General features: G+C 42.2%; 1 protein-coding gene across 1 annotated transcript; it reads left to right on the forward strand.

The window, feature by feature from the left end:
* Positions 1-244: 244 nt before the first annotated feature.
* On the forward strand, positions 245-22,042 carry LOC111232329 (E3 ubiquitin-protein ligase HECW2-like). The gene is made up of 30 exons (XM_022759792.1): positions 245-659; positions 4,974-5,081; positions 5,163-5,257; positions 5,535-5,610; positions 5,692-5,861; positions 6,736-6,878; positions 7,919-8,019; positions 8,835-9,541; positions 9,743-9,883; positions 10,024-10,168; positions 10,337-10,501; positions 12,455-12,605; positions 12,722-12,825; positions 12,942-13,066; positions 13,264-13,449; positions 14,226-14,378; positions 15,215-15,317; positions 15,470-15,566; positions 15,656-15,739; positions 16,005-16,114; positions 16,820-16,940; positions 17,047-17,160; positions 17,364-17,516; positions 17,627-17,725; positions 17,849-17,978; positions 19,252-19,398; positions 19,700-19,814; positions 20,551-20,636; positions 20,796-20,908; positions 21,150-22,042. Exons 1-30 carry the CDS (start codon positions 245-247, stop codon positions 21,259-21,261), a joined length of 4,569 nt encoding a protein of 1,522 aa, XP_022615513.1. The 3' UTR covers positions 21,262-22,042.
* Positions 22,043-25,169: the final 3,127 nt, after the last annotated feature.

A 25,169-nucleotide genomic window follows, 5' to 3' on the forward strand; every position in this document is an offset into this window, starting at 1 on the left:
CTCTGTTTTCTTTCTTTGACGCACTCACCTGGCCTCCAACATTCGCCCCTCCCTTGCAACAGCTGTCCTCCCCCCTCGCCCCCGGCCCCAGTCATCCTCCCCCTCTCCCTCCACCTTGTCTGCCCCTTCCTCTCCCCACCACTACCATCATCATCATCACCATCACCACCACCAGTTCTCTTACTCTCCCCCTCCTCGCTTTTCACCCCCTCCCTTCTCCATCACCGCCTCCTCTGTGGTAGCCATGGCGACGGCTGCCACCACCACCACCTCCCCCTCCTCTTCCTCCTCCCCGTCGTCTTCATCATCGGCAAACAGCAGTGCCCGGGAGCACCTGCTGGCGGTGCGTCGGCGCACGCCGCACACTAGGCCATACACAATCGGGCCCGACAACCTTTGCAGCCTGTCGGTGCAGGGCGCAGTTGTGGCCTCCACCTCTGGCTCCTCCTCCTCCTCTATGTCGTCAGGGGTCCAGCCAGAAGCGGCGGGTTTGGGCCTCCAGCGGGCCAACAGTGACACGGACCTGGTGACGTCAGACAGTCGCTCATCACTCACGGCGTCTACTCACCAGCTGACTCTAGGTCATGGCCACCTGGTCATTTCCTGGGACATCAAGGAGGAAGTAGATGCCACTGACTGGATTGGCCTGTACCACATTGGTGAGCAAACTCAAAATCTGTGACCATAGCAACTGTTGCTGGTGGATTTTATCAGCTGTTTATCGCAGTCAGTATCCAGCTTTTAATGTTTACAGCTGACTCATTTTAAAACAGGAAAGAGCATGAACTCTGATGTTGTAGCATTCAGGATCGGCTCCTGTACACTGAGGGGATACAACACACATTAACCCATAATTCCACATAACAGTATGCTTCCTAGCCTTAGGTGCAATGCTAGGTTACTACCACAGACTGTAAATAAAGATGGATGTAGACTCCGTGACATCACCCACATGTTTCTGAGGCTCAGAGTGAGCTGCTCTGCCATCTCCATCTTGGCAGTGTCTGACTCTGCCCCTAACTCCCAGCCAATCCAAAAATGGGCAAAGAGGAGGGGTGTGTTTGGAGCTGAGACTTCAGTGCATACCAGTTTGTGGGTAGCATACGCTCACCCACCTCAATTATATATCACGATCACTTCGAGAGAAAGTTAGAAGCTCATTCACGTCAGCTGCTGGGCGGTAAATATAGACAGGCGTGCCAGCGGACGTAGCTATATTTTATCCAAAAAGTCGCTAGAGTGACTAATCTGAAAAGTTTGTAAATCTAGCAGCAGAGGTGCTAAATTGGCAACACTGCTTGTTTGGTATTAATCATTTAGAAAAAGCAACGTCATTCATTCAGTCAGTCAGTCAGTCAGCAACATTTGCAGTCCAGCCAAAAAGACGTTTATAATTTGACCAAAAACAGTTAAATGAAACCATGTGAGAAGTTTAGAGTAGAAATGTACGTTTGGTGGAACCATAGTCTGTACATAAAGATGGACTTAGCCTCTGTGAAGAGCAGTTTTGAAGCTCAGAGTGAGCCTCTCCACTGTCGTCATCTTGGCAGTGCCTGACTCCACCCCTAACTCCCAGCTGATCCAAAAATGGGCAACAGGAGGGGCGTGTGTGGAGCTGAGACTTTTCGGAGGCCACACCCTCAAATATATATAACTTTAATTCTTAATTAAATATAAAGAGGTGAGTTATATAAACAGCTGTCATGAAGGAAGAAATTAGCTCTAGAGACCAAAACTGTTGTTGTACCAGGCTGTAAACATGTTTATTTCTGCTGTAAAGTTGGACATTTTAACATGGGAGTCTATGGGGACTGACTCACTGTTGGAGCCAGACTCTAGTGGCCATTAGAGGAACTGCGAAATTTGGCACTTCACATATTTCAGCCTTGGAGGTTGATGCTTTGTTACTCACTTAGTACAGCTCGACAAACCTGCTGTAGCATCACAGCGCAGCCAGTTCTTGAATAGACATCCATTTTAGTCTGTTCTTGCTGGCTCATCATTATGAATCTTGTCGGTCTTCTAGCGTACAGCCTGTCTCTCACTCCCTCTGTCTCTCTGTCTGTCCACACAGCTATCCTCCTGTGTGTCTGCTGGCATATAAAAATTGCTTTAGGAAAGTAATCTGATAGCACTGTTGAAGAGGTTGTGACTTGTAACTCATCTCCTCAAGGTTAGAGCATTACATCAGCCCCTTTGCTGCTACATTAAACGGCTAATGGATTGATTGTGTGTGTGTGTGTGTGGGGGGGGGGGGTTAGAGGGAAAGGAAGTAGGTTATTCTCATAAAGAAGTGATTCTGACTCAGCATCAGTAGCATTAAAGAGCTACAGGACACTGTAAGAAAGTTATTGGAATCACTTTTTAAAACAGCAAGACCCTCCTCTATTGATATGTTCTTTGGACCCTCCATTGCACATCCATTATTTTAAAATGATAAAGCAGAAATAATTTTAGCCTAATTTAATATCTTAAAGGTCCCATATTTTACTAATTTCCTGTGTTTTATTTTGAAGTGTTGATCCATAAGAAGAAATATTTGTGGATTTAAGAACCAAAAACCATCTTGGTGTTCAGGATTTCTGGGGAATTGAAGTTGAAGTTTTTTACCTCTAAGTGCCAGTTGGATCCTCCTTTTTATACCTATAGTTTATATATTATGTATATATACATTATGAGAATGAGAATATTGATACCACTCTCATGTCTACAAGCTAAATATGAAGCTAAAGCTAGCAGCCAGTTAGCTTGATATAAGACTGGAAACAGGGGGAAATAGCTAGCTTAGCCCTGTCCAACAGTAATTAATACATTATTAAAGGCCCCATGTTTTATATTTTAAACACTTTTTCTGTGTTTTAAGTGTGGATCCATAAGAAGATATATTTGTGGTTTTAAGAACTGCAACCCATCTCAATGTAGTTTTATATCTCCTCTCTCAGGCTTCTCTCTGGAGCTCTAGTAACAGCCGGTCGGTGAGCCAATCAGAAGAGAGGAGGCTCTGAGCCTCTCCTCTGCTTTCTAAATGATCCAATTAAGATAAAAACAGATTTCAGGTAAAACACTCAGAGAAACCAAATCCTGCAAGGTTGGATGCTGGGCCAACAAAACATTAAATATGACTTCATGTGCATGTGTCCAATTACTTTTGAGCCCATAAACTCTGGGTAAAAACACAAGCTGAAAAGTAGTAATGAACAATCATTTACACAAGGAATGTCCACTATTGGTTGTTTCTTAGGTTAACAGACGAGAGGCAGCCAGATCCTATTCAATTGGACTCTTTGCTGCTCAGAGCAAACCTTATTTTTACAAGATGGAGGGTGTAACAGCTTAAAGGTGTGAACCTCTTTGTTCCAGGACGTCAAAATCAATTTGTTGGCTGTTTTCAGAGCATAGAAAAGAAGTTGCCTTTGTGCTCTTCTTAATACAGATGTGGAATCTGATGCTCCCAGCACGACTAAGACAGGATCAGGTTCAATGTGGATCATAAGAACATCATATTACTCTGTTGATTAAAGGCTGTCTCTGATAGCAGTCTGTGTCTGCTGGGCTGGGTGATGCCCTGTACTTCTCAGGCCCAGGTGTGAATTACACACCATTTCACAATAGCTAAGGTCATCTCAAACCACAGGTGAGCGATTCTGTGTGTGAAAGAGAAGGAGTGAGAGATGGTGAAAGGTGATCTCTCCATCCCTCCGACCTCTCTGCAGCTCCTCAGCAGCGCTGATCCAGATGGGGTGGGGGGTGGTGGGGTCTCCCCAGAGGTGAGCACTGTCTCCAGTCTGGCTAATGGCCATGCTCCTCGTGGAGCCGCCTTAGCTCCATAACTTCATGCTGTTGTCTGGCCTGTGTGTGCATACAGGTTCTTCTCTGCTTGATTATGGATGATTAGAGGGTTATCAGGTGTCAGGTGTGTGTGTATGTGTGTATGGGGAATGGCTGTCACTGACAAAGGCTCAGGGTTTATTGATGGTGAGTTGGAGTGACAGAGGGCAAGGACTTTGTGTTTATGTGGCGCTCTGTGTGGCTGACAGACATCAGAATTGATCCATTAGGACACGGGCCATTTCTCATCCTTTACACAGGACGTACAGACAGGGATGAGCTTTATGACCCTCGGGTCATAAGAGTTCCCCTAAGGTACCGCTCACCTGCATCATGGTTTGTCAGTGCAACACGCTCCTTTAACCTCTCATGTCAAATCCCCAAAACAATACAAACCGAGTATCTGCAGTGGTGGAAAATAACGAGGTATGTTACTTTGTACCTCTACACTTTGTGTAGGATTGTAGTTTTTACACTTTTATCTATCTACTTAAGTTTAGTAGGATTAAGTAGAATTTATTAAGATAAAGACTTTACATTAAGAAAACATGCAAGTTTCTGAAATACAATGCAAACCAGATTAAAGGTGCATTTTTTGATTAGCTGGGAGGAGGAGGAGGGGAGTCAGACACTGCCAAGATGGCGACAGTGGAGCTCACTCTGAGCTTCAAAACCGCTCTTCATGGAGGCTACGTCCATCTTTATTTACAGTCTACTGTTCCACTGAAGAGACATTTCTACTCTAAACTTCTCACACGGTTTCATTGAACTGGTTGTGGCCTGAAGAGGTCAAATATCCAACATGTTACAAAAGTCTTTTTGGCTGGACCGCAAATGTTGACTGACTGATTGACGTTACTACTTCAAAATGATTTGGACCAAACAAGCAGTGTTGCCAACTTAGCACCTTTGCTGCTAGATTTACCAACTTTTCAGACCCTTTATTCACTCTAGCTACTTTTTGGACAAACCTTAGCTACCTTAACTAGCTACCTGGATTTTAGCAGCAAGCTGGTTAACATGTCGTCTTAATGCGGCACGTTTCAGTCACTGTTTCAAGCTTGTTCCGTTGTCATGACAACAGAAACAGAAACATTGTGAGTTCAGCTGTATTAATATACTGCATATGTGTGTGTGTTTCTTAGATGAGACATGTGTGGCCAATGTCTGGGACTCCAAGAACCGCGGAGTGAACGGCACCCAGAGAGGACAGATTGTGTGGAGACTGGAGCCGGGACCCTACTTCATGGAGCGTGAGTGGACTTACTCATCATGAGGAGAATAACCCCTTATGATGTCACAGTGATGATCATATGTGTGTGTTCTCTCCACAGCTGAGACGAAGATCTGCTTTAAATACTATCATGGTGTGAGTGGGGCGTTAAGAGCAACAACACCTTGTATCACTGTCAAGAACCCTGGAGTGCCGGTATGTGTGTGTGTGTATATGTGTGTGTGTGTTTGTTTATTAGTCTTTTCTCTTTCTAACTTCTTCCCCAGTTTATCTGTGTATCACATTTTCTCTAATCCTTAATCCTGCCATCTGATTGGCTCCCAGCATTTCAGATCAGGAAGTCACTTCTAACTGAATAAAAATTTGTGTCACACTTTTTTAAAGTGCTTTTAGGTGTGAATCAGTTCATTCTAAAAATGGGAATATAAGTAATTCACTCTTGCTGCTCTCCTATTGGTTGTTTTCCCATCAGGTGGGCAGTGAAGGCCAAGTGGACGACCAATCAGGGGCTGAGCACTGCCGGAAACTTGTTAGCTTCACCCTATCAGGTGAGAGGACCGACTCAGTTAAACTGTCATGTAGTGATAGTCCATATATTTATGAATATAAATGTGTGCTTTCCTCTCCAGACATCCGGGCAGTGGGCCTGAAGAAGGGCATGTTCTTCAACCCAGACCCCTACCTGAAGATGTCCATCAAGCCTGGGAAGAGGAGTGGACTTCCCAAGTTCACCCACCACGGCCAGGAGAGACGATCCTCCATCATAGCTAACACCATCAACCCTGTGTGGCACGGGGAGGTCAGCACAAACACACTCGCCTACTGAAGCACACACACCATACACACCTGAGAAGGATCACAGTGTTTTGGATTTCCTTGTGTCTTCTCTTTCTTCAGGAAATATAACACCGAATCACTCCAATTCAAATAACAGAGAGTAGAAAAATCTGATATATGAAGAAAAAAAATCCAAATGTTCCTTTAACAAGAGACGCAAGTTACACAGGATTGTCTGATAGACAACAATCCAGCCACAACCATTACGCTAATCACGCTATCATTGCAGCAATGCTGACAGATAGCCAGCTAGCGATAGCAACATTTGCCGAAAACATTCAAAATAAGGGTAACAACAAGTTAGCTAACGTTATCATGTCTACTGTAGCCATCACTAATGAATGGACTGATCCATTGGGACTAGCCGCACAAATGACATTGATGGAGCCAGTAAAGACAGCGATGGAGCTGATGAAGAGTTTTTAAAAACCTTTGGGATGTTTTGATGGGCCACCAGCCAACCAGGATTTGAGCCGGTAGTCTTCATGGTCAGTCCGCCTGTGCTCTGGTCTTTTTTTTTTTTGTCTGATGCCTTTTTAGATGAAAACGTGGTTTCTTCTTTTCTGGAAGGTCACTTTCACCTGAACGCTGCGTACTGCACTGTGCCATCTCAACTGTGGGCGGGGCCTGTGTGTTTATAAATGTGGGGGGAACCAACGGTTCAACTTTAGGGACTCACATGCACTAACATACACAGGCTACTTAACAACAAAGATCAGAGAAACTCAGATTACAACACACACACATTAATGTAAATAAATAGTTTAATATACCAAATTTCCAGGTAATGTAATACTACAGGTAAAAATGTAATTTTACCATTTTTCCTCTGATAGAAGTACACCTTTGTGGCTCTGTTGACCGACGTGTTGGAGATTGAAGTAAAAGATAAGTTCGCCAAGAGCCGACCAATCATCAAGCGGTTTCTGGGTCAACTGATCATCCCTGTGCAGAGACTTCTGGAGGGGCCGACAGATGAGTGAGTCCATACACACACACTCATAAATTGTGTTTGTTTCATTGTTTTTAACAAGCCCTCAGACAAAAAGAGGAAACGTCTGAGGAGCATGGACAGACGTTTGACCTTTAGCACGTAACCATAGTGACTCAACAGTTCATTCAATACCAATCAGTGTTTCCCAATCAGCTCATTGTTCAGGCATTGATTTGATATTGATCTACAACATGATGTATGGTGTGTGTAGTGTTTCCCATAGGTTGACAGGTCATGGTGTCAGATGTTGGGGAAAGCAAAAACTGAATTCACAAACTAACTGCATGTGAATGTCAAACTTTTAAAAATATTCCTCTCTTTTGAATAAATGGCACTCGCTCTAACTGTTACGGAAGAGGATTAGGGCCACATGTGAAAACATTAATTTTGTAAAGAATCGTTTAAAGTGAGAATTCTGAGTTTAAAGTGAGAATTCAGTCAGAAAAAGTCAGAATTCTAACTGTAAACTCAAACTTTAATCGGACTTTAATGAGATTTCTGAATTTCTGGATTTCTGAGAATTATGAATTTTATTTACATTAAGGCTTCAAGAGAATTTTTTTTTTTTTTTAATTCTGATCAGAATAATCTCAGAATTCTGAGAAAAAAGTCTGAATTTTCAGATTCACATTCACATGTAGCTCTGACCCTCTTCTGTAAACTGTAAATGTGTCTGATGTTGAAAGATTTCAGTTGAGTCATTCTCCTTCATTTAGGTTCATGGAGCTTTAATAAAACTAGATGTAAGCAAACCTGCTGCCTCAGACAGCCTCAACCTTTATTTTGAAAGGTTGCGGCAGACGTCATTGATTTTCCTCTTACATACAGTGGGTAGAACAAGTATTTGATACACTGCCGATTTTGCAGGTTTTCCCACTTACAAAGCATGTAGAGGTCTGTAATTTTTATCATAGGTACTCTTCAACTGTGAGAGACGGAATCTAAAACAAAAATCCAGAAAATCACATTGTATGATTTTTAAATAATTAATTTGCATTTTTGCATTTGGGATTTACCACATACAGTGATCAGCCAGTCAGCTACAGTCTGTGTCGTCGTCTTCCTACTGACCATGTGAGCGGGCAGCTTCTGTTCAGAGTGGACATCACCTCCAATGGACATGAGGGTGTGTATATGTTTGAATGTGTCTACATTGTACTTTTGAGGGGTGATGTAAATGAGAAGCACACCCTTTAATTAAAAAAGAGAACACTAGTGACTAGTGATTCAGATTTTAGGTCAAGACAAGGAGATGAGACGACTTAAATGCTAATTAACATGCCAGAATGAAATCCCTCTTTCAGCACCTTGGACAGCTCCACGCAGCCAGACCAACACACTTATTTAAAAAACTTAAATATTGAAGAGAAAATAACTAAAATGCAACAGCAGAAGATACAACAGAGTTTTAGGGCATTGAGGAAAAAGAAAAAATCTGAAATTTTGAGAATAAAGTCGTAATATTTCAAGAAAAGAGTTGTAATATTGTGAGAATTGAAAATGTAAATATTTGAGAGAAAAAACACATAATTTTTAGGAATATTACAAACACCCAGTGAGGACACATATAGAGCTGACTCTCTGATTCTTTCGCAATTTCAAGGGTTCCAAATTATGTGAGGTATGAGGAGCAAATGATCCCAGTGGACCCTTTGGAACATGGATTCATTTTCAAAACGGAGTCTGAAAGAGAGCTGGGCGGTTGTGATGTAAAATAAGTGAAGGGGTTGCAAAAAAGAGCGGGGAATGTTAAATATTAGAATTAGCTGAAGATATTAAAGTATTATGAATAAATAGATCTCTTATTGTGGTGACCCCTCTTTTACCCCAAACATCAAAAGCTCTGTAATTGATTAACAGAGTAACAGAGCGTGAATGTAGATTCTTTCTCTCATCCACATTCTCTATCTTCTTTCATCCCTCTGTTCTCTGCTCTGTCAGAAGCCTCCCCTGATGCAGTGGGAACCATCTTGGGCAGCGCAGTGAACGGCGACCCCGGCAGTCCTTCTGACGATGAAGACCTCCCTCACCCGTCCTCGTCCTCACGCGTCACATGTGGACCTTCTCCCACGGGCTCTGACGAGGGCTCCCTGGTCGTCAACGGTACTTGTTACTATGTGGATGACAGTGTGTGGCGGGAGCCCGGGCGGATGGGAGAGGACAATCTGCTTCCTGTGGCTCTGGGAGGCCACACCCACCGGCAGGTGTCACTCAATGACTACCTGGATGCTATTGAGGCTCCCAGGAGCCCTGGGGACCCACATCTGGCGGGGCCTTCTCCCAAACTCCGGTCTAGCTTTCCAACGGACACACGGCTCAATGCCATGCTGCACATAGACTCAGATGAGGATGAGGAGACACACAGGGACCAATCACAGCAGAGCACAGACTTGTCCTCATCAAGGAGGTCAGCTATATCTGAATCTGAGCAGGGGAATGAGGCCTCAAACGGAGCTGGGGCTGCAGCTGGGGCTACGGCTGGGGCTACAGCTGGGGCTACGGCTGGGGCTGCAGCTGGGGCTACGGCTGGGGCTGCAGCTGGGGCTATGGCTGGGGCTGCAGCTGGGGCTGGGGCTGCAGCTGGGGCTGCAGCTGGGACTGCTGGAGCTGCAGCTGCTGGAGCTGCAGCTACTGGGGCTGCAGCTGGGGTTGAGGCTGGAACTGGGGCTGGGGCTGGGGCTGGGGCTGGGTCTGGGTCTGGGTCCGGGTCTGAGTCTGGGTCTGGGTCTGGAGCTACAGTAGAGGCAGGTCCATCCTCTGCTGCTCAGCCTATAGCAGAGTGTGGGGGGGCTGAGGCTGGAGCTGGAGCAGAAGCTGGAGAAACCTCCACAGCCTCCTGCTCCTCTCAGGCGTCAGGGGCTGAGGTGGCTGCGGTCTCTGACCCAGGGGCGTCTGTGAGGGACTGTAGTTGTCAGGAGCAGAGCAGCAGGACAGCTGTAAACCAGGACCTGCCCTGCAGTCCTCAACTTGGTCTACTGTCACTCATCCAGGTGAGAAACTTCAAGAAAGACCTCCTCTTTCCTCCTCTTCTTGTCTCCTCTCCTCTCCTTGTCGTCTCTTCTCCCTCCTCTCATTGTTTCCTCTCCTCTCTCCTCTCCTCCTCTCGTTTTCTCTCCTCTCCTCTCCTCAGGAGGTGGAGGCAGAAAAAGAAGTGGCTCCAAAGGCAGAGGAGGAGGGGGCGGAGTCATCGAGCAGCGAGGCGAACGGGCCAATAGCAGCAGCTGGTCCTACTAGCAGCAACAAAGCTGAACAAGGAGAAGGAGCTTCTGCAGCTGGTAGGTGGAAAATTATCTTATTAATGAGCCAGGAGATAAGGACCAAGGAAAATTTAAAACCGTACAATATGTGTGTATATATATATATATATATATATATTATGGCGGTCAGGGCGGTGCTCAGGTGACCTCCAGAACTGTCACCTGACGTCTTCTTGTTAATTCCAGGAGCTCAGGCCAGTGGCTGGGACAGGCAGGAGGAGCAGGAAGAGGAGGGAGGGGAGGTGTGGAGAAGGAGGAGGTCCGTGCAGTCCTCCGCGGGCGTGACCCAGAACCAGGAAGTGTGCAGGGCCAGAGAGAGTCAGAGTGGGACAGTGGGGGAGAGAGAGACAGGTGAGCTTGTAGCTCCATCATTCACGTTGTTATTGTTTATTTTTTTTATTTCAAGGGCCCTATTTATTTATTTATTTGATTTTTTTAAATTAATCAATTAATTAATTAATTTATATATTTATTCATTCATTTATATATTTATTCATTTATTTATTTATTATGCAGCAACACTGACACATTGTCACACATTCTTACCTCGTGTGCAGCTAACTAACGAAGACATTCTTTGAAAACTAAGAAACTGATGACGTTGACACCAGTTTTAAATGAATGTTTAGATTACTGATCACTGCCTTCAGCTAAACGCTAATAAGACAGAAGCTCTTATAATTGCTCCGGAGAATGTAACTATCAAAGCAACACATGGGGCTGTTGAGTGCTGGAGGTGTCATTTTCGACCAGTGTCTGTCACTTGGTAATCATGTCCACCATCTTACGCGCTGAGGAACATCGCCAAACTAAGATCTGTGGTGGCCACGGCTGAGATGGAGATGCTTATTTATTTATTTACCTGCATGAATCAAACTTCACACACAAATTGCGTGTGTGTGCGTGCATGTGTGTGTGTGTGTGTGTGTGTGTGTGTGTGTGTGTGTGTGCGTGCGTGCGTGCAGGTACCACAGCTCAGGTGAACGGCCACCAGTCTGTTCGCTCCCTGCCATCTGTCCGCCATGACATCAGTCGTTACCAGAGAGTGGACGAGCCACTGCCACCCAGTGAGTGTGTGTGTGTGTGTGTATGTGTGTGTGTGAGTGTGTGAGAGAGAGTAGCATAATAAAAATGTAATTAATAATTTATAATAGACTGTAATGTCATTGAAAGCAGGTGAAAGGACATTTGTGCAACTTTTTTTTGGTTGCCATAGCAATACAATATAATAAGGAACAGGGTCTTTGGCAACGTAGAGTATTGTGCAAAAGTTTAAGACACTTTAGGTGTTTAGATTCTTATCAATTATGCAGCAGTGAAAGGTAGGCGTCTGATTCAGTGGCGGATTTAGACACGGGAAACATGAGCATCTTGTCGGGGGGGGGGCATGGCCGTTCACTTGCTCATTAACGTGTGGGTTGGAGTAGGCGTCCGTTCAGGTTTGTGCAGGCTTCTGCAGCTGAGGTCTCCTCTCTCACTCTCAGAGGTGGTGGGAGATGGTGAGGATGGGGGCGGGGGGGGGTAGTTTGACCACAGGTCTCCCCACTGGAGCGCATTAATCTATCAAACAGCGCGCTTCTATCTCTGTACAGTACTAATGCAATTAGTCAAATCAGTCGCACCAGGAAAAGCTGCCGAATAAACCACAGTTCATTCATAACACTGTGAACACAGACCTGTAGTTTCACACACAATGATAATAATAATAATAATAATAATAATAATATTTAACTAATAGACTAATCTTGCACACCACCCAATGTGTGTGTCTTGTTTGAAAGTGTGCATAATATATCATATATATGTATATGTGTGTGTGTGTGTATACTAGTAGTATTTTTATAATATATGATATTACATTATATATATATATATATATATAGATATACATATATGTATGGAGAGAGAGAGAGAAAGAGAGACTATTTTCTTTCTATTCTTGTTACTTTATTTTGGTATTTATGATTGTAGCCTATATATTTGGTATTTATTATGATTGTGTAGTTGTGTAGATACTGTATTTGTTTAGTTTTTGCTTAACTTTTTGTGCCTAAACCTTTTGCACAGTGAGTCAATATTTCCAGTGTTGTTCATATCATAGTTGAAAAGTAAAGGTCAATTTCCCATAGAGATTATTTAATTGACAACTGCAGTCATCCTTTGTTTCTGTGTGATGGCTTTCTACTCAGCAGATATTCGTCATGTGTCATCAACGAGAGCGCTCACTCAACTATTTATTAGCCAACAGATGTAAGAAAGTAACGTATGTGTTCTTACGTTTGTGACTGTGTGTGTGTGAACCAGACTGGGAAGCTCGTATCGACAGCCACGGCCGCATCTTCTATGTGGACCACGTCAATAGAACCACGACGTGGCAGCGTCCCACCGCTCCCCCCGCCCCGCAGACCCTGCAGAGGTCCAACTCCATTCAGCAGATGGAGCAGCTGAACCGCAGGTCACACACACACACACACACACACACACACACACACACACACACACGCAGATAATGATTTTATAATTTCAATCGTCACTGTAGTTATTAATACATACATGCACGCACCTCTGCAGGTATCAGAGTATACGCAGGACGATAACCAATGACAACAGACCAGAGGAGCAGCCAGCCAATGAGCTGCTGGCAGACGAGACTGACATGCACCCCTCCATACCAGGTAATCCTCTCACTACAATGCATTCTGGATGTTCTCCAAGCTTGATTTGTGCACTTCCTCTGATATTGCCTGCGTGCATGCGTGTGTGTGTGTGTGTGTGTGTGTGTGTGTTGCAAAGCTGCGTAGGGACAACAGTGTGGCTCAGTCCAGTTCCAGGTCTCGCCTCACTCTGCTGCTTCAGTCTCCCAGCGCCAAGTTCCTCACCAGCCCTGACTTCTTCACTGTGCTGCATTCCAACCCTGTATGGACAATTGTTTTTTTTTACTTCCTCCTCCTTTCTTTTATTTCTATTTATTTTTATTCTTATTTTCATTTATTATAATTTAAATTTAAATTTTAATGCCTTAGCACCAGCCAAAGTCTGTCTTTCCTTCTCCTCTGTTTTATTCTCTCTAAAAAACTTTCTCCTTCTCATCTCCCTCATCATCTGTCTCTCAGAGTGCCTACCGTATGTTCACCACCAACACATGTCTGAAGCATATGATCAGTAAGGTTCGTCGGGATGCTCACCACTTCGAGCGCTACCAGCACAACAGGGACCTGGTGGCCTTCCTCAACATGTTCGCCAACAAACAGCTGGAGCTTCCCAGAGGCTGGGAGATGAAGCATGACCACACCGGCAAGGTAGGGCAACACCCGCACCAATCACAGTGTCTCACATACGCTCAGCATTCAACATTTGTTTCCTGTTATTTAACTTATATTAAAAAAGATCTTTCAAAATCTCAAAATATAACTTGATGATGTGTGTATGTCCGTTTTTAAAGTCCATATAGTCTAAAGGTAGATGTCCATGTTGTTTGATTATAGATCAGGTCTAGGTTCTATATTAATACTGTGAAAGTATCAAAGCCTCAGTCCACAGAGAAATGCACACAGCCTGTATTCAGAAACTGAGCCTTAAAACCAGCTGTCAGGACTTCTGGAACTTTGTGATGTCACAACAAAACAGTCAACGCCTCAAGCCCGGCCCACCTGGAGCCAACATCCAACTTTGCAGGATTTGGTTTCTCTGAGTGTTTACCTGACATCTGCTGTATTTTTATTGGATCACTCAGAAAACAGTCAGCCAATAAGAAGAGAGGCTCGGAGCCTCCTCTCACCGACCTCTTGTTACTGAGAGGAGTGAATGTGGATGTAAAACTACATTGAGGTTTTTGGTTAAAACCACAAATATATCTTGTTATGGATCAACACTTCAAATAAAACACAGGAGAAGAGGAAAATAAGGAGCTATCAAAAGAAAGAAACTAAGATTTTTTGAAATGAAAATATTTAAATATGAGAAACTAAGATGATTTTTTATGTTTTATGTGAGTTTATATGGTTATGGTATGTGTGTGTGTGTGTGTGTGTGTGTGTGTGTGTGTGTGTGTGTGTGTGTGTGTGTGCGCGCGCAGCCTTTCTTTGTGGACCATAACTGCCGTGCCACCACCTTCATCGACCCCCGGCTGCCTCTGCAGAGCTCTCGACCCCCGAGCGTCCTGGCTCATCGCCAACACCTGACCCGCCAACGCAGCCACAGTGCCGGGGAGGTCAGCCCACGACGACTGGTAAGAAACACACACACAAAATTATAAGACAATATTAAGATAACAGAGACAATATTAAGCTACATAAATCAAACAGCTGCTGCTTTATATTAAGTAACAACAGAATAAAGCAGATGTATAACATGAACTCCATGAACTTCTAATGCACTTTTTGATGTTTCTGTGTCAGATATGTTTATTTTATTTCAGAAGAGATAACAACGTTATCACCATTAATGTGCACTTTTTCTTTTAATGAGTTACATAAGACAAAAAATGTTTATTCTTATATTTCAGAAGTGAAAAAGGATTGCTTCTACCTCAGTTCGATTACAGTTCTTGAAATGTATTTTATGCACTTTTTGATGTGGCTGCGTTATACAAAAATTTAAAGGGGAAATGATGAATAAACATCACTTATTTCATTATATTTATTTGTGTCGGTTTGAAATTTGTCATTACCTCCTGCTTATTGACCGCTGAAAATGTCCGGCCCAGGTTAAGGTCTCGGTTTTAAAATCTGGCCCAATTGAATTTGTAATTGAATAGCCCTGGTGTACACACACCTGTTTGAACATCATTCTAGGCCTCTAAATCCAGATTCTCTGCTAGTTCTGTCACTGTTAGTATTTTAGCATTTAGCATTTAGCCAGACCTAGCATTTTTTCAGACAACATGGTATGTGTGTTTGATTTAAGACACTTAAGACATTTAAGACGGGTGGTGAAAATACACCAAATAGTACAAGCAACTTTGTGACAGTAATGAGAGTAAATGTAACTTGTTATTTAACTGTCCACAGTTAAATCAGCTGTTTAGTAGCTACAATACACAGTCACGTCGCCCTGTCTCCGTAGGTGGGTGAAGACACCCGTCACGCCGGCCCACCTGTCGTGCCTCGGCCTTCCAGCACCTTCACCTCTGCCAATAGGGGGCAGTGCCAAGACATTGTGCCAGTGGGTCAGTAAACACACACACACACACACGCAATATCAGAGGAAGTGCACAAATCAAGCTTGAAGAACATCCAGAATGCATTGCAGTGAGGACACACACACCCGCTCAGAGATGATCAGAAGTGACCACTAAGTTTGTGTTCGCTCGTCTTCCAGCTTACAACGACAAGATTGTGGCGTTTCTTCGACAACCCAACATCTTTGAGATTTTGCAGGAGAGACAGCCCGACATCAGCCGCAACCATTCACTCAGGTACACACACTGGTTTCTATGTGGAGAACTGATAACTGTAGGATACAGTCGCCGACATCATGCTCAGCTGAACGTTGCTATGACAACAGGGAGAAGGTGCAACTGATCCGAACAGATGGAGTGTCGGGATTGGCCAGGCTGTCAGGAGATGCTGACCTTGTCATGCTGCTAAGGTGAGACACCCTTCCTTCGTTCATCCCTTCCTTCCTTTATCCCTTCCTTCCGTTCTTTATTCCCGCCTTCCTTCTTTCGTTTGTTCCCTCCTTCCTTCCTTCCTTCCTTCCTCCCTCCAATAGCATATTTGTCTTATTGAATTGGTTGTGTATCACTTTCCTTCCTTAATGTATTTCCTTCACTCCTTCCTTTCTTTCAGCCTAAGATACTCTATTCAATTCATTCACTTTATTCAATTTATTTCTCCCTCTCTCTCCTCTGCAGTCTGTTTGAAGATGAAGTCATGTCTTATGTGCCTCCTCATGCCTTACTTCACCCCAGCTACTGTCAGTCACCTCGGGGATCCCCTGTCTCGTCCCCACAGAACTCACCTGGTAGGAGAGACAAGCACCTACACTCAGTTTGTCGTCTTTATTTCATAAAAATCCTGTGTTGGCATCCGTCCTGCTGAAGACAAGTTTCTCATACAGACTCACAGGTGTTGCACTTCTACCTTAGGTTCAATAAGACACACAGTGGTGGAGGTGCAGAGAGCTGTTATCAAAAACTGACTGTAATAAACCTGAACTATTACAATCTGTCCAATTACACAGTAAAAATATTAAACATTTGTGTGAAATTTTGTCATAATTGCTGTGAAGTCTTGAGTAATGCCTTAAAAAGTTTTTTGCGAGGTCACGCTGACCTTTGACATTTGACTCCCAAAATCTAATCAGTTCAATCCCTGAGTCCAAGTGAATATTTATGCCAAATTTGAAGAAGTTCGTTCAAGCCGTTACTGAGGTATCGCGTCCACGAGAACGGGATGTACGTTCGTACATACATAGGAACGGACGGACAACCTGAAAACAATAAGCCTCTGACTGTCACTGGGTCACAGGAGGAGAACTGAACCAATGATCGTCTACGTGGAAGAGTCACCATCATTCAGGGAAAGATGGTTAATTCTCATTTAACTAGAAAGACATGAAGCAGGGAAAGTTGGAACAAGAGAACAAATAAACTGCTACACCTAATTACAAAGTAACAGACCATCTCCGGTTACTAACACACTTCCTGTTCTGTTCGTCTCTCTGTAGGTACTCAGAGAGCTAACGCCAGAGCTCCAGCTCCCTACAAGAGAGACTTTGAAGCCAAACTCCGCAACTTCTACAGGAAACTTGAAACTAAAGGTTACGGCCAAGGACCGGGCAAATTAAAGTAAATGCAGTGTATTTGTCTGAAGAGAGCAACCTTTCTCTTCTGTTTCCTTGTACTTACGTGTGTGTACGTTCGTCCGTCTGCTTGATTATGTGTGTGTCCTAAGGTTGATCATCCGGCGTGACCATCTGCTGGAAGACGCCTTCAACCAGATCATGTGTTACTCCCGTAAAGACCTGCAGCGCAGCAAGCTCTATGTCAGCTTTGTTGGGGAGGAGGGGTGAGTATATGGCTAATATGGCATATCTTGATGTTTTAAACCTTGTTTTTAATCAAAACAATAATTCAAACAGCAATACACTCCCCGCTTTTAATGAATGATCTTTACACATCAACTTCCTAACACACTGAAAAACTAGCATTACTCACATGTCTTTAGACCTATTCTGTATCGTCAACAAAAGATGTGTGTGTGTGTTGCAGGTTGGACTACAGCGGGCCTTCCAGAGAGTTCTTTTTCTTGGTATCCAGGGAGCTGTTCAACCCTTATTATGGTCTGTTCGAATACTCTGCCAACGACACGTACACCGTTCAGATCAGCCCCATGTCCGCCTTTGTAGACAATCACCACGAATGGTGAGATTTACTGAACATACACACATGAGTCACACTGTTGAAGCCTGTGTACTGTATATAATCATATATCATCCTAATTAGCTTTTATGTGTTGTTAATGTGTGTTTCAGGTTTCGGTTCAGTGGTCGTATTCTGGGTCTGGCTCTGATCCATCAATACCTGCTGGATGCCTTCTTCACCAGACCTTTCTATAAAGGCCTGCTGCGCATGTACGTACTTGGGCATATATTTTCCTCAGCTAGTGTGTACAAAATCTGACTAGCTGTTTGACACATTCACACACACAAATAAACCTACATGCAAGTATTTACACTCAAGTTTTCCACTTGTAGTCCATGTGACCTGAGTGATCTGGAGTATCTGGATGAGGAGTTTCACCAGTCCCTTCAGTGGACGAAGGACAACGACATCGAAGACATGCTGGACCTCACCTTCACTGTCAATGAGGAAGTCTTCGGACAGGTCAGACTCTGAGTGTATTACCAAAATGCATTAGCATTTAGCATTTAGCATTTAGACACAGCCACAGTGTTGATTTGCCTTATAATTGCTCTCACGGGTGAGAGTAAAAAGGATAAGAGTTAATGCGTCTAATTAGTCAATCAATCAATTGTCCATTTCTGCCCAGATCCTGCATCAGTTGCACCTGCTGAGACACCGGTTGCTATGGTGACTGTGGCCACCAGGGGGAGGAGGGCGATACGCACACATAATCCCCTCTGTCTCCCTAGGCAGACAACAGCTTTTAAGATGAAACTTGTGTTTGAAAATTGGATCACAGAGGGAAAACTACAAGTCCTATTCAAAAGCCCTTTTCACTACCAGCGTCCCGACACTTGAATAAAGACATTGATATCTTTTATGTATACCTACAGATTAGAGATGATGTTTTACTGCAGTTTAAAAACTCCCCTCAAGTCTGTTCTTGGTAAGAACTCCAGAGCTCAGTTTAACATGGGCGTCTATGGGAGCTTTTGACAGCCCTCTCTGCACTAAGGGGGGATTTCTATAAAAACCTCAACAGATATCACAATGAGAACAACACTGGGTGATAGAGGACAAAATAATTCTCTACATTTATATATATATAAATGATCTATGAAGCTCGGAAATTGTGGGATTTAAAAGAGTTTGTCAGATTTTTTTAAAGAAAATTTTCATTGATAGCAGAGTGTGTGTGATGTCATCCACTCTAGCTCTGAACATTCCGTTTAACACACGCCCATTACAAAATCTGAAACGGTCTAAAAATGACACAAAACTTAAACAGCGATTTTGTGAAAACCATGACGGTTATCAAAATACTGATTTAACCCAAAAAAAAAAGTCGGAAGTCTTGTGACCCGTTTAAACTTTCAACCATGTTTCTACACTGAAGTATGACGAACCACTGTGGCTCCAAAGAGGGATCGGTTTAGTCGTTTTTTCACAACGTCTCCATTCATGGGACATTTTTCACCATTTTTCGCCATTACTCAAATCGTGAAGAAAAGTCATAGCACACCATTCCCAAATGATACACACGTTTTGATATAAAATTTTGTGGATGATGGATTTGATGGATTATAATATTTGCCTTCTGTATTTACAGTACAGCAGTTTATAAATATTTGTGTTGAGTCTGTAGGGTATTTCTTGATAAGTTTGTTCAGCTGAAACCATATAAAGATTTGCACCAGCCTGTATTTACATTTTGTGTGTGTGTGTGTGTGTGTGTGTGTGTGTGTTCCCATAGATAACAGAGAGAGAGCTGAAGCCCGGTGGAGCCAACATTCCTGTGTCAGAGAAGAACAAGAAGGAATATATAGAGCGGATGGTGAAGTGGAGAATAGAGAGAGGAGTGGTGCAGCAGACTGAGAGCCTGGTCAGAGGCTTCTATGAGGTACAGCTTTAGTGTGATGTAACTTCCATATGTGGCATGTATCACAATTACTTGCTCATCCTCTATTATTATTTTTATTTTTTTAAATTTATATCTATGTATATATATTTTTAAATTTTTAATTTGATTTAATTTAATTTATTTATTTCTATTTATTTGATTTAATTTTAATATTTTGTGGCTTTTATTTTTACTTAAGGAAAAATGTTGTTTCAATATGTTTTCACTACTATTATTATTAATTTGTTTGTTTTTCTTGTGTGTGTGTGTGTGTGTGTGTGTGTGTGTGCGTGTTACCCAGGTGGTGGATGCCAGGCTGGTGTCAGTGTTTGATGCCAGGGAGCTGGAGCTAGTGATCGCCGGCACTGCTGAGATCGACTTATCAGACTGGAGGAACAACACAGAGTACAGAGGAGGTATGGAAGAAAAGAAGGATGAATGGAGTCAATTTATTTTATACAATAAATAATATATAAATAAATATATAATATAATACTTAGGTGATCAAACTGATGCAGCACACCCAGAGATGTCACCTCTGTTATTGCATGTGTTCAGTGTCAAAAACCTGGTGCCCTCATTACAAACAATGCACCTCCTTGGTCAGAGGTTTAGGTGTGTCATGTTACTGGCTCAAAGGGCTCATCACTTGAGGAAATTTATCAGACTTCACACATCTCCCTCTGGAGACACAAAAAGGCTTCATACAACTTGTTTCACATATGCATTGAAGACCTGTAACTGCTTTTGGAGGCTGTGTACTGGGTGTTTACCCACAATGCCTCCTCCTGAGGAGTTGGGAGAGGCTCTGGTTGGGAATCACCCTAAGGGACTGGTTGTGACTCAAACAGGAAACACAAATACGTCAGACATCCCAGCTACTGTGCACTTCCTCCCTCATCTCCTAGTGCTGTTCTTCCCATTTTTCCATTCTTTTTTTTTTTTCCTTCATGTTAAATCAAAACTATAAAAAAATACATAAGAAAATAAAGGAATAAAGAAAGACAGAAATGTTGAAGTGGTGGAAAAATAAATGCTTGTTTGAAGTTATCTTGTTTGGAAGTTTGGGATTATTTGCCTCATCTTTAACATCTGTTTTCCATGTTTTTGTCTATGTTGCCATAGTTACATGACATGGTTTGTTGTGCTTAGGTTACCACGACAACCATATAGTTATCCGGTGGTTCTGGGTGGCAGTGGAGAGGTTCAACAATGAACAGAGACTGCGGCTTCTGCAGGTAGGCGTGTGTGTTTTGTGTGTGTGTGTGTGTGTGTGTGTGTGTGTGTGTGTGTGTGTTTGTGAGAAAGAGAGAGAGACAGAAGGTTATAACTTTTTGAAGGTGACGTCTCTTTTACCTCCTGTCTTCCTCTTCGTCTCTTCCTCTCTGCGTCACCAGTTTGTGACGGGGACGTCCAGTATTCCTTATGAGGGCTTCGCTTCTCTGCGTGGCAGCAACGGACCTCGCAGATTCTGTGTGGAGAAGTGGGGGAAGGTCACCTCACTGCCCAGGTTAACTCACCATCTCATCACGGTTTGATTTTGGTCACAATTTCATGCCGTCATCGTTAGCAAAAACAATAGTCTGTAACACTCATGTATTAAAACTCAAAAGTTACTTTATTACATGCCAAACAGTAAATGTAAGTACTACACAGTGGTGATCACTGTATACAAGCATATATCCAGATTACAGGAAACAGGAAATGACATGTCGCTGATGTCACTGATCACTTCCTGTGTCCGTCTACAGAGCTCACACCTGTTTCAACCGGCTGGACCTGCCGCCGTACCCTTCCTTTTCAATGCTGTATGAGAAGATGCTGACCGCTGTGGAGGAGACCAGTACCTTCGGACTGGAATGAACCCACCTCCCCAGTGGTGAATAACAACTGGAAGGCTTCGACATCTGGATTTAAAGTTTGTTTAATTAATTATATTTTCTAAGACATTTGAAGCATAAGGCTGCACTCTGGCCTTCTCTTGTTGCACCTGCATGTATCTCGCGCCTACTTAGTAACACATGCTTTCACCTGTGTGATGTGACGGATAATGACCCACGCTGCCTTCGGGACTGGGATTGTTAACTGCCAGGATTTGACCAAATCAGAGACCAGGATGTCCTTTTTTTTTTTTTTTCACTTCCTCTTTGATACCGTGTACAAATGTACAAATCACCAGAAGCAACCACTGCCTTCACTGCAGAAGCCGAGTGGATTCAGCCTTTTACTCTCGTCTTGATGGACCTTGAAGGATCATAAGGCCTGTCCAGAACTGTGAGCTTCAGTGATGCACTTGTAGTACAGCGTCCTCTGTTGGCTCGTTGTAGGAACTGCACTCTTGTAGATGGTGCTTTGAGGCAGTTACCTGCCTGAGGTATCTTTTGGTAAAGTTTGTCCAGTGAACTTTTCCCACAGTTGATTTTGGAGTCCAAACAGAAGCTTTGGTATCGTTGTTACAGTATTTTCATCTACAAGAAAAAAGTGATTTTCTAATGATGTGGCAGTGACATGTTGTGATTTGAATGTAACTAACTTTATGTGGGGAGTGATTTTTATACCAGATCTGGATCAACTGGCAAAAACATATAGCCTCCTCAGCTGATGATTAAATTAAAGGTACCACTTCACAATGAGATGACCCTTATAAAGGATTTATAAATGGTTTATAATTAGGTTATTAATACAGTTTTTAATTCTTTATAAAACATAAATAACCAATTATAAACAAGTTATAACAGTTTTCACACATTGGGGCAGGCTCACTATTTGGCAAGATCAAGTGGTACCACTTTACAATAAGACAATCTTTATAAAGGATTTAATTGTTTATTTATGATTTATAAAGTGTTAACCTAATTAATAACCTAATTATAAACCATTCATAAATCCGTTATAAGGGCCGTCTTCTTGTGAAGTGGTACCAAATTAAATAACATTCAACATGTGTTTGTATTTGTACATGTATCTTATGGTTTGAAACTAGCTTTGATCCAGGTCTATTTTCTAAAGTTTGTTGAAAATAACCAGAGTCTCAAGATGGAAAATTGCATAGCCAAATATACAAAGCGAAATTTTACATGGGGTGTTATGAGGTTTTGGCAGGGTGGCATGGGAGGGGTGGTGGGTGGGTGGGTGGGGGTCCCAACATGAAATAACATACGACTTGTCTGCTTCTCTTCTCAAAATTCAGACAGTGGAATTAAAAAAAAAAAAGTAGCATGTACACTACTTTCTGCTAACAGCCCCACAATGCAATGTGTCACATTTTATAGATACTAAAATTACAAAAAAGGAAAAAAAATTAAATACATTAGCATGGCAGGAAGTGAAGGGGATGAATGCATCAGCTCAGCACTGTAGCATTTGGCTAATGTTAAGAAAATGGTTGTTCTTTGATTATCAGTTATGGATTTTCTCCATATGCCTTGCCTGTTTCAGTGCTTTGGACAGTTGACTGGAAATTCATTATTTTACAATTATAGCTTTAGAGGCTAAAAGCGGAGGGGTGGGAGGGGCTATAGCAGTGAGCTGGCAGCTGCTACCCCACATGCCTACCTCTAGATCCACCCCTGCTGCAACACAGACCCAGATCAGAACAGAAATTTTTCACCAAGCTCAACTACAACCGCTGGTGTCAACAACACAGTCAGGTCACATGATTTCCAAACAGCCATTTTTAAGTCCAGAAAAGGACTTTAGACATACATTAATATATAAGATGGCATAAATATGTCTCCTCAGCATATTCGCTGTTGCTCATTAAGAAGAATCAATTTTCTTTTCATTGTTATTGGCTTGTTATTCACGTTGCACACTCTGACTAGAATCACAGAGAAAAGCATGAGAGTTTGAAATAAGCTTGCAGTGAATCTTTTCTCTTTCGTATATTGAGACACGTGTTGCTGCTGTCTTCAGTGACATTCCACCCTGCACTATGAATGTAAGCACGCCTTGAACTGCCACATTGAACAAACCATACAACCACACGCAGGCCTGTAACATGGAAAAAAGAAAAAACAAATTTCATTCTTTTGACTTAATACTTCAAAATTTCAATCTCATAATTACTTAATTTTGAGATAGTAACTCATAATTTTGACTGATTAAGTCTAGATTGTGACTTAATATCTAATAAATCTCACAGTCAAACATGACATCGTACAAAAGAGGATTAGGGCTACATGTGAAATTTTCTCAGAATTCTGACATTAAAGACAGAATTTTGAGGTTAAAGTCATAATTATATATATATATATATAAATAAAAGTAATCCTCTTCCGTACTATCACCTTTGTTTCTCTTATTTCTGACTTAGTAAATCTTATCTCATCATTTTTCACTTACTGTCTCAAACATAGTAAATCTTAATATAAGACTTTGTCTTGTCTTTCACATAACCTTCCCAATTTTTTGTTCTGGTTTAACTTGGCTTCTATCGGACAAATGTTACCATGGACAGTCCGATACTCTACAAAATGTTTTTTTTATGCGTAAAGGTCAAAAAACAACTTAACGGGGCATTTTATGCAAAGTCAGGGATGGTACATTTGCATAAATTCTCATGTGTGAATTTGGCTCAGTTCAAATCTGATTATCAAACTGTTTCATACTCATAATAAAAATTATGATATTACTTCCCTCACTGAATGCACTGCCCAGTGTCTGTCAAACCAAAGTTTGGAGCTTTAACCGGCCGACTCACATTTAACACTCCTGTCTGTACAGTCCACCTCACTTTTAACTCTGAATGTTTGTCAGCAGTCCTCCTAAAATAAAATTTCATCTCTCTATGCAAGCTTTGTCTTCTTCTTTCAATGTTTGACTGCAATTGAACAGGATAATAAATGGAAATAAATATTTGTGTCCTGTCTTTTTCTTGAGAACCTAAAACACATATTCTTCCATATTGTTCCAGTTATAATGGTTATTTTTTTTTCCTGTTCTAGCATTATCTCACAGTATATAGAATTTAATCCAACAATAGCCTTTTTCCTGTTTCTACAACTCTACAACTCTGAAACTGTCTTTTATTTAACAGTCTCTGGGGTCGATTTGTTAATGCTTTAAGAGTATATTTTCTGTTTTCATCTGGATAAATAAAAATAAAATAGCCTTGAGACTGTCCTGCAAAAAACGAGCCAATAGGTCTTCTGTTACCCATAGTTACGTTTTGTTGCTAGGCGATATCTAGTGGTCGTAGTAATTATGACAGGAGCAAAGGGAAAATTGCAGTGACCTAGTATAAAGAGAACCAAAGTCCACTTTGAATTTACTCACCAGGCTTCTGTCCCGGTTGAGAAGTGTTGACCAGTAAGTGAATCTTTTCTCTGGCTAGGCAACAACAAAAGAGAAATTTTAGAACACTAACCCTTTCATTATTAAAGCAAACTTGATAGAAAATGATGATCGTTATGTCTTATCTGAACCTAAAAATGACCACCCTGTTGCCTGGACTACGAAACAGGAATTAACTTCAGGTTTAACGCTGGGTTTTGAGTCATACGACGGTGGTTCACTACCAGGGTAAATCACCATGGTTACTTAGGCTCATAATATTATGTCTTTATTCTTATAAAATTCTGAATTTTATTCCTGTAAATTCTGAGTTTTTTTCTCAAAAAATTATGACATAAAATTATGACTTTTTTCGTAGAATTATGACTTTTTCCTCCTAATATTATGACTTTTTCGCCCTAATATTATGACTTTTTTCACGAAATTTCAGATTTCTTTCCCTCAGAGTGGCCCTAATACTCCATAGCTCCCTTACT

Source organism: Seriola dumerili, unplaced genomic scaffold (genome assembly GCF_002260705.1).
Source record: "Seriola dumerili isolate Sdu_G_001 unplaced genomic scaffold, Sdu_1.0 BDQW01000018.1, whole genome shotgun sequence".
NCBI classification, from domain to species: Eukaryota; Metazoa; Chordata; class Actinopteri; order Carangiformes; family Carangidae; genus Seriola; species Seriola dumerili.

Coding starts and splice junctions, on each gene's coding strand:
- LOC111232329 (XM_022759792.1), top strand. CDS start 245: ATGGCGACGGCTGCCACCACCACCACCTCCCCCTCCTCTTCCTCCTCC. Junction 5,862..6,735: donor ACCCTGTGTGGCACGGGGAG/GTCAGCACAAAC, acceptor TTCCTCTGATAG/AAGTACACCTTTGTGGCTCT. Junction 15,567..15,655: donor AGCCGCAACCATTCACTCAG/GTACACACACTG, acceptor CTATGACAACAG/GGAGAAGGTGCAACTGATCC.